The sequence below is a fragment of the Prosopis cineraria genome, unplaced genomic scaffold, assembly GCF_029017545.1.
Source record: "Prosopis cineraria cultivar Desert tree isolate PC_DT_omini unplaced genomic scaffold, ASM2901754v1 PC8, whole genome shotgun sequence".
NCBI lineage: Eukaryota > Viridiplantae > Streptophyta > Magnoliopsida > Fabales > Fabaceae > Prosopis > Prosopis cineraria.
In genome coordinates this window covers 839126-848800 of record NW_026555339.1, presented here as the reverse complement: position 1 = coordinate 848800, position 9675 = coordinate 839126, and the positions used below count along the sequence as shown (strand labels likewise).

Sequence of the window (9675 nt, the reverse complement as noted above, 5' to 3'; positions counted from 1 at the left end):
TGCTCATTGTTGATGTTCGAGGATGGTGAGGCCGTCACTATTTCTTTCTTTTCGTTGAGACCCTGTTGCTCTCCGTTCATCCTTGCAATCAGAGATATGGAGGAAGAACTTGACATGGATGAAATGAGAATAACCTATAAGGAATGGTGGGGACCACGAACAATAATAATGCTTATCCCATAGTGTCACATGCAAAAGATAGAGTGCAGAAGATACTAATACAAAAGGGTGGGTGTTTTTCTTGTTCTTTTTTTTTTAATCTTTGAATAATTTTTTAATAAAATTATAATTTATCAATTTATTTTAAATTTTTTAATTTACAAAAAATACTTTATAATTTATAATATTTAATCCTTTTAGATTGAATATTTTATAATTTATAACTTTTTATATTTGAATATTTTGTAAAATTATCATTTCATTCTACCCTTCCAAAAATTGATATTTTTTATTTACCCTTATATTTTATATTTTTAATCTATTTTTAAAAAATTATAAGTTTAAGTTTAGTATTTTTTTAAAAAAATATTAAATTAGTCACAATATATATAAATAAACTTATATTCATTTTAATTTTTATACATCTCAATTGGCTTTTAAATAAAATTTAATTTATCTAACTAACTTCTAAAAAAAAAGTATTCACATATAAATCACGGCTTTTTTTTTTAATCTTAGTTTGCTAACTTTAAATATAAATTTTTTTATTTCAAAGACATACTAAGTGAGAAGTCAGAAGGAAGCACCCAAACGTAGCATGTATTAGTCATTACCACCACAATATATTAAAGAAAGTGGAGTCTAATATTGGAAGCAGTATGTTTTGTACGCGTTGTCTCTGCTTTTTCACATTGAAAGTTTGTTGCCAACCCCCTGGCATACCGTCTTCTTTAATCTTTATTATGTTAGAATTGTGACGTTTGGGTTTTGTTTTCGGATTAACTCCAGAAAACAAACTTTTTAACATTCAAAGTCATTCTATCAGAGGATTTACCTCGATTATGGTCTTCCTATTTTAGATTTATATTACTGTGATGTTTTTCATAAATGTGTTTATATTGTGAGAGACAACAAAAGAGGAATAATATATTTTCACACAAACTTTTAATGATCTATCCTTAAGATGCAGGAATTGATTAAATTCTGACATGACTTAGACTTGTTTTTATTTTGCTTTATTTCCTTGCACGGTTTAGTTCGGCCTTTGATTGAACCCAAAAAAAAAAAAAAAAACGGTTCCGATCGATTCATGATAGAATAAAGGAAATAGAATAAAAGTTGTGCGTTAAGATCATAACAGAGCAAACAGAATAACTAAAATTGTCAAGAACCCCGTTGACCGCCTCAACAGGAATGGAGTGCATGTCTGACAAAACAAAAACAAGAAGACAAGGGAAAGGCCATGAAGGCCAACCCCATCATCTCCTTTTTACTTATAAAGCTATTTGTCTCAAACCTAATCTCTATATCAATAGAAGCTTGTTGTAAGAGTAATTGAAAGGAAGGCTCTTAATAAATGGAAGCATGGCCTGGATATAGAGGACACTACCAAATAAGAAAAATTATACACGTGAAGTTTGAGCATGATAGAAGAGACCTTACGCAACCCATTAGTCAAGTAAACTGAAAGTGATCCATTTAATTTACAGTTCTTGTGAAGAACACGGAAATTAAAAGAGAAAAAGAAAAGAGTGAGGAGAAGTTTGGGTATATGCGGAAAACAGAGTAGTTGCAGGGAATGCAGCAAATCACCAGCAGCCATAGACGGCCTGGGAGAACTTATCCTTGAGCCACTTGAAGCCCCTCCTGAAGGACCCTCTGGCCTCACCCTCCACCCAGCACATTTTATAGGTAGCAGCCCTTTTCTTCCTCCGGAACTCAGCATCAGTGACAGTGAAGCTCCACGACTTGGAAGTGCAAGACCTGTAAATGCTCTTCCCTTTCTTCAAGTCCTTGGGACCTATTTGTGTTTGTGAATTGTGCATTGCAACTTGCAAGCACTGTGGCACCTGAGATCATCAGGCCTTGAAGCCCCGTAGTAGCTCTCCATCCCCATAACTTGCCCCTTTTCACAAGAGATTGATCTGTTGTGGCCCTCCACGGACATAGCCGGATTGGATTACAAGTTCCGAGGCTTTGTCTCTCTTCAATGTTGAAACCCCCCCCCCCCAAACCCCCTTGTCTCCCTCTCTCGAACAGGTGAACTGGATTTGAGCAACAATGGTAATGTGGGGTCCAACTAAGTCCATAAGAGCTGTGCCATTGAGGGTGCGTTCTAAAATGTAGGAATTAGATAATTAATTTATAATTAAAAAAATTAGCTAACTTAATTATTTATAAAATATATATATATATATATATATATATTAAGTTTCCTAAAATATTCCTTTTTATCATTTACGTCGACAACTATCTCCTATTAATTACACACGTGAATTTACACAATCAGTAGTAGTAGTTTAGAAGAAAAATGATAAATTTTTTTTTAAAAAAAATAGATATTAAAGCCTCACATTTATAACCAAAACAAATTTCTCAGTTAACTTCTATCTTTAAAATTGAATTTATCAGTATTTTCTCATTCTAATTCCACTTCAAGGACAATGCCGTGAATAATTCTGTCACATGTAGTGGGGAATTACATTGTCCGAGGCAACTCTTTATGAATATTTAAGGATTTTGCTGTTGAACAAGGCAAGGCTCGGAAACATAATTTGTTCTCCACAAGTGTCAACATTTTGAAGAATTACGCTCATGATATGTTTAGAGGCGGAGGATATTGAACTGAAAAACCGATGTAATTTAAATTGATAAATATCCCTTCTGGGCTAATTGGAGAAAATCTGCTGTCACACTTGCCAAGTGACCTAGCCGTAAATTTACCAAGTCCAAATGAGTTGCGTGTCTAAAAAATGTTACTTTGTGTGAAGAACGATGCTCTCATCAATTTTTTTTTTTTAGAGCATCAAGAATCAGGATACTTGAGTTATCCGAAAATGATTGACCGGGCTCTCATCAAATTTTCAAACTTCAAACCATAGTCCATGTAACTCGATGGCGACACGAGTTAATTTGGCACATAAATATTAAATAGAAAAGGGTGTATTGCAGAACGATTGAAACGAGTATATTTGAACAATATTGCAATCGCTATTATCATCATTATTACAATTTTAAGGTATATGATATTGTATTCAAATATTATTTTTCATTCATTTTTTTCCTCCGCACACCAAATTCGACGTACCAAACAATCAAACAATTTTGCACTGAATCGGTTTGCCAAATCCCAAGCCCCAAAAGCCCTCCAACATCAGGAACCCCACTCCAAAAACAAATCAACAAGCAAGGAAGGCTGAGACTGCAACGCCAAGTTTCAAGGTCTAGAAATTAAAACAAAACTCTGAAAAGAGAGGATTTTAGATAAAAATCTAACAACATCATGGAATCTTTCTTAGGACACTAGAAATACAAGCAGACTCAGCAAAATTTGCAACACTTCCTGCTAGACCCAACATTACACAGAAAGGCCAACCTCAAAAGGCACAAGGCCCTGATCTTCCAGATTCAGGGTATCTTCAATTCATACTTAAAAAGGGGCCCAGCCACCATTAAGATTAAATAAAATTTGCCGCCTCAATAATAAAGACATGGTGATGATGCTGAAACCGTATCAAAGAAGATCAGCAACATTGGCCGGAAGCTCCTCAATCACCACGTTGTAAAACCTCTGGATGTCAAACAGCATCCTTTCATCATCCCTCGTCACAAAATTGATAGCCACACCTTTTCTTCCGAAACGACCACTACGACCAATTCGATGGAGATAGTTCTCTGGCTGAGTTGGCAGATCGTAATTAATCACCAGAGAGACTTGCTGGACATCAATACCACGGGCCAGAAGGTCTGTGGTGATTAACACACGGGAGGAACCAGAACGAAATTCACGCATAATGATATCCCTTGTGTTTTGGTCCATATCTCCGTGGGTGGCTGAAACGGTGTGATCTCGGCTTCGCATCTTGTCCGTCAGCCAGTCTACCTTGCGCCTAGTGTTCACAAAGATAACACTTTGGGTAATTGCCAAGGTCTCGTAAAGATCACAAAGGGTCTCGAGCTTCCATTCCTCCTTCTCAACATTGACATGAAATTGCTTGATCCCCTCCAGGGTAAGCTCGTCACGTTTTACCAGAATCCTCACAGGTTTGTTCATGAACTTCCTTGTGATCTCCAAGGCCTCGGGTGGCATAGTGGCAGAGAAAACACCAACCTGAATTTTTGGTGGCAGCAACTGAAAAATATCATAGATCTGGAAGGGTGTTTAAGAAAGGAAGGAACACATCATCAGTACAATAAATAATAAACTAAAAGGCAAAGTTGAAATTACAGGTACTTTAAATTATCCTGCATTCTTACATATCAATATATACAATAAAATCTATAGCAAAATCCGCTACTCGCATTCATACAGTACACAGAAAAAAGTATGTTACGTGTCTAGCTTGATATACATGTGATTAACAGTGCAGACCACTAGTTTGGACACGCCTTAAATAACTTTCTTCTTCAGGATGATCAGTGATATTCCCGACTATTGCCCCTCCAATTCTATAAAACCGTAAAATTATAAGCAAATAATCTTATCTCAAGATATTGTCCCCAACAGTATTATCAGCATGTCTACTTGTCTCAAAAAGTCAGAGAAAAAGATGGGAAGGTGAAATAAGGGAAGAGAAAAGATTGAAAAAGTAATCAAGTTGGTTCCTCTCCCTCCTCTCTATGCACCCTCTCTTTTTATCTTATTTTTTCAGCTTTGAAATTAAGGCCAATCATTAATCTACATCTTTAGAGGCCAGAATTTTATTTCTCATGACATAAAGAAAAGCAAGAAAGAGTCAATATCTCGGCGCATTATACTGCCCGAACACGTAGAGAAAGCCAGGTCATGAGTTACCACTGAATAGCAACACACAACCAACCAAATGACAGTATTTTAAAGAGAAACCATTCGGTAGGAAATGTCTTGAACCAGCAAAGCAGCAGAAAGAAAATTAAAGAGAAGTAGAAACAGGAAAACAAGGATACCTGATCCTTGAAGCCCCGAGAAAGCATCTCATCTGCCTCATCCAACACAAACATTTTAATATAGTCAGGGCGCAGAGATTGTCTCCGCAGCATGTCAAACACACGACCAGGGGTACCAACAACAACATGGACTCCACTTGAGAGGATGCGTTGATCTTCACGAACACTAGTCCCACCCACACAAGCATGAACCTTAACTCCAAGATAATCACCTAGTGCTCGCATGACCTTCTCAATTTGTTGAGCAAGTTCACGAGTGGGAGCAAGGACCAGTGCCTGGCATTCAACTAAGCTATAATCAAGCTGCTGCAATATTCCAGAGCAGAAAGTCGCAGTTTTTCCAGTTCCAGATTGGGCTTGCTGAATTACATCAAGACCCTTGCAGAAAGGTACAATTCCCCTTTGCTGGATTGCGGAAGGCTTCTCAAAACCTTATCAGAAGTTACATAATGTCATTGTCCAAATTTGTCATGCTGGAAGGTTAAGAGGTATGTAACTTAACTGTACACTAATATCCAATTTGATTCGATTAGAAATAACAGTAGGGGAGCCCTTTGAAGGCATTTCAAACTTTTTTATTCAATGATTACATAAAATAACTCAATTAAAAAAAACATATATTGGATTTTCATGCATTAATGCACATACCATATGCATAAATACCCCTAAGAAGGTTCTCCTGCAATCCCATGGCATCAAAGCTTTCATAAACTTCATCATAACTAGTAAAGAAGTCTTGACCATCAGATTCAAGCCTGCTCCAATCAACACATCAAACCAATAATGAGCATATAACTATAGGCATCAGATATATGGATTATGCATCAAAGAAACTTAAAGCATATGTGCACTGGTGCACCCCTGCAGAGCATCCAGCAGTAACTAAGAAACGGAAAACATACAACTCATTCATCTTAGCATCATATTGACGACCATCAAATTGTGATCCCTCTGGTGCCACTCCAGCCATGACTGCAAACTCTGAATGAAATCAAACATCAATTCATTCTATATCTTGCAAATCAAACTTGAAATATTTTATGATACATCATAAGAAATCAGAATTCACACAGTTTGTGTAGTCTCATTCCAAATCTGTGTCAGGATTCTGTTATTTTCTTTATTTTTTCCCCTTTTTGAGATAAACCGTTTCAGGGTTCAGCAATAGCATCTGACAGATACAAACGAGAGGTAAAAGACATCAAACAGCAATTTTTTAAAGCATAACATGCACAACCTACTCCATTTGACGGTGGGAGCATGCATCGATAACATCAAATAAGCCATTGCCCAAGGCACGCCAAATAAATCTTTATACATCAGATATATCACGGAAATAATATTAAGTAGCCCACCAACGGTTGCAAATGCATAGATTGAAATACAATACCATCAGAACAACTAAAACGAAGTTGACAGCAAGTGAATGAAACATTCAAACATACAAAAAAAGCCTTATTTCAAGACAAAAACTCGATGTTGATGGATTAAAAGAAAAGCAATAAAGCAAATACTGCAGGCAAAAACGAACAGGCTTTATTAAGCTGAGAAAAGAAGATCCCGGTGCCATTCGTGTTTCCCTTGTCCTTAAAATATACAGAACCAGACTGGAACAACCCAAACAGCTTTATTAGTTACACTTTTACTTCTCCGAGGTGTTGAAGGTTAATATGGGTTCTTCGTATAAAATTTTTTTACTGAGCACGGAAATTAGACAACTCCGCCGAAATTATCGATCTATGAAACAAGCAACCAATCTGAACCAATAATTAGAAATTAAGGATGTTTAAAGACCGGCACTTGATGAAATCAACAAAGGGGCAAAGGAAGGGGGAAAAAAGCCCCTGAATGTGACACAACTTGTGGAAAGGACGATGAAAAATTAAAAAAGCAGGAAGTTCAAACCTTTGACGGATGAGAGTAGGAACTGAGAAAGTGAGTAGATTGTGGGTTTAGGGTTTCCCAAACTCCTCGGATCTTCGATGTTGGAGGAGTTGAGGAAGGCGACTTAACAAGGAAGATACACTGGCGATGCGCAAGGGTAAATTGAAGAGACCATGATTGGCCAATGGCTATTGGTTGGGGAATTTTGTTGCTTTTGATGTCGTTTGTCGGTTTTGCCCCTGATGTTTCCTTGTTATGATGTTACCGCTGGCCATTCCCGTTAGACGAAGCTAGGACGTCGTTTGAGGCCCAAAACCCTCTCCCTTGGTCTTGGGAATGGCGCGTCACCTTCAGACACCGCGACGCCTGTTTAGTATTTACAGTGAACAAAAAATTAAAATTAAAATTTAATTGTATTTAAAATATATCATGTTTATTATATTTTATTATTGATTAGAACTTGATTGCGTTGTTTTTAAAGTTTTTAATTTAAATATACAAAACATATTATCGAACAGTTGTATTAACAACCACATACATTTGGGGTGAGAAAAGAAAATAGACAAGTTGATGCAGCACCTTCCTTCTTGGTTGTCAATGGAATTGGATGAGTTTGGGTTTTAGAAATTAGACAAGACCAGCCTGTTCAATTGGTTGAACCAGGGTGCGGTCACTAGCGCAGTCCGAGTGAGGCAGAAAAGATGGAGTAATTCAACTGGTTTTATGAGAAACTTGACTGGTTAACCAATTTGGCCAGTTCAAGAGAAAAGGATATTATGCAAAAAATAAGGAGAATCAAGGAGATTTGAAAGGAAAAAAAAGAAAGGAAGACATTATGCAACAAAAAAAAAAACACAGCCTTAAATGTATCTTTTCAGTCACAAAAACTATCAAATATTTTTTTCTATTTAAAAATATAATACATTTTTAATCAATCTCATCTTTCAATAAAGTAATTAATTATCTTTAAATTAATGCTTATTTATTTATATTTATTCTTATTTAATAAAATTTTTTATTTTAAAATAAATATAAAATAATTTATTTATTATAACCATTTAAAAAATATATTAATTATATTTTAATATATTAAAAATATCTCATATTTTTTAATATTTAAACATTTAAAAACTAGTTTACATTTTTTTAAGCAAGGAAATGTGCCATGAAACCCTGACAAGAAGAAAGTTGAGAATCTACAGTTTGAGAAGACGACAGAGAGAAGAAGACAGACGTTTTGATGAAATTGGAGGTTTTTGGCTTGACTTAAGACTTTTCAAGAACGTCTAGTTTAGAGGAAGAATGCAACTTTTCTTGGCAAGGGCGTTCATTTATCTTGTCATTTTTGAATTTTTAAACAAGACTGGTATATGACTTGATCTGTACAATCACTCCTAATCCAAATCCAGTTCAAGTAAAATGAGCATGGCCGCGCGATAAAAAAATAATACTACTTCATAAAAAAAATATCAAACATTTTTAATTAAACCTCATCTTTTAATAAATTAATTATAAAAAATAATAATTACACTTTAAAAGATTAAAAATACCTTATATTTTTTAACATTAAACTCTTCAAAAAAAATATCTTATATTTTTTAAAATAGAGAGTAAATAATATGAAATAATATTTCCAGCATATGACAATGATTGGGTGATTTACAGCCATCAATGAGGGAGTCGAGTAGAAAACAATCAATACCCTGACGAGTAATAATAAATAATTTAAATCGCGTACACAAATGAACACTATATTAAAAGAGTTTCTCTCTGACTAAAGTTCTCAATACTTGCATATAAACTGGGGTTAAATAACAGTTTAATCTCTAAATTATAAATCCAACAACGTTTAAGATTTTAAACTTAGTTTTTTGTTATAACTCCTGAACCCATCTGCTTCACGTCCTTCGAGATCTTTGCATTTACTAGCTTCTTCATTAGGTTTGTGATATCTTGGCATGAGCTTCTTAGATATTGATATACGCATGACTAAGAGGCAGTCGAAGTTACCTAATGAAGACCCACGTTGGCTATGCAAGGCCAATCCTTCTCCAAAGTGGTATAGTTTGCTTGCTTAATATATATGTGGTCAAATCTTCATATTTTTGTACAGGTGTAAAAATAGTAAAATAGGTGCAAGGCATACCATAGACTCAAACAATATTAATGCCTTCTTGACTTAACTTCTATCAGCGAACAGCCTCATGGAATTCCTTATCACAGTTTTATCGGGTACTAAAATGCGAGTTTTGCATAAAATTATATTTTTATTTCTCTATTCCATGTCATGTCTGTGTCATTATATAAGAATAATGTTTGTACGTGTTTTATTTTTTTATTTTATCATAAGAAAACGTGTTTATTCTGGTAAAAGTTGAAAATGTAAATTGATATTTATATTCTTTAATTTTTCGAAACCTTTTTTATGGCCAAAATAGAATTATTTGAAACCTTAACCCTTGGTTTCATCGTGAGTTTCATGGCAATTAGAGTTATGTTGGATATGTAATGTTTCCCCATAGTTAAGTTGCACCGACTGGAAAAGAAATCTCATCATCTAAGGCTTCTCCTAAACTTTTAAAACTACGATTGATCAGTATGTATATACGTTACATATTCATGCAATCATCACATGACTTAAGATGGATCGTCTCATTATGTCATTGAGTCAAAAAGACACAAAAGTAGAGGACTTATTTATAAGCC

At 35.0% G+C, this 9675-nt stretch overlaps 1 protein-coding gene across 3 annotated transcripts; it reads right to left on the bottom strand.

Moving 5' to 3' along the window:
* Nucleotides 1–3390: 3390 nt before the first annotated feature.
* LOC129318285 (eukaryotic initiation factor 4A-15) lies at nucleotides 3391–7193 on the bottom strand. Of its 3 annotated transcripts, XM_054963017.1 has the most exons (6): nucleotides 6991–7193; nucleotides 6157–6256; nucleotides 5988–6064; nucleotides 5734–5840; nucleotides 5086–5516; nucleotides 3391–4309 (listed from the first exon to the last, which is right to left on the bottom strand). In XM_054963017.1, exons 3-6 carry the CDS (start codon nucleotides 6053–6055, stop codon nucleotides 3674–3676), a joined length of 1242 nt encoding a protein of 413 aa, XP_054818992.1. In that variant the 5' UTR covers nucleotides 6056–6064; nucleotides 6157–6256; nucleotides 6991–7193; the 3' UTR covers nucleotides 3391–3673. The 3 variants fall into 3 exon arrangements, with proteins under 3 accessions (XP_054818992.1, XP_054818991.1, XP_054818993.1); XM_054963016.1 differs by lacking the exon at nucleotides 6157–6256 and having other exon boundaries at nucleotides 5988–6066; XM_054963018.1 differs by lacking the exon at nucleotides 6157–6256 and having other exon boundaries at nucleotides 5988–6057.
* Between the last annotated feature and the right edge of the window lie 2482 nt (nucleotides 7194–9675).

Bases quoted from the DNA above. Each gene is read 5' to 3' on its own strand.
- LOC129318285 (XM_054963017.1), bottom strand. From the start codon at position 6,055: ATGGCTGGAGTGGCACCAGAGGGATCACAATTTGATGGTCGTCAATAT. The intron at 5,517-5,733 runs GTATGTGCATTA...ACTTCTGATAAG, and splicing joins TAGGGGTATTTATGCATATG to GTTTTGAGAAGCCTTCCGCA. The intron at 4,310-5,085 runs GTATCCTTGTTT...ACACCCTTCCAG, and splicing joins CTCGGGGCTTCAAGGATCAG to ATCTATGATATTTTTCAGTT.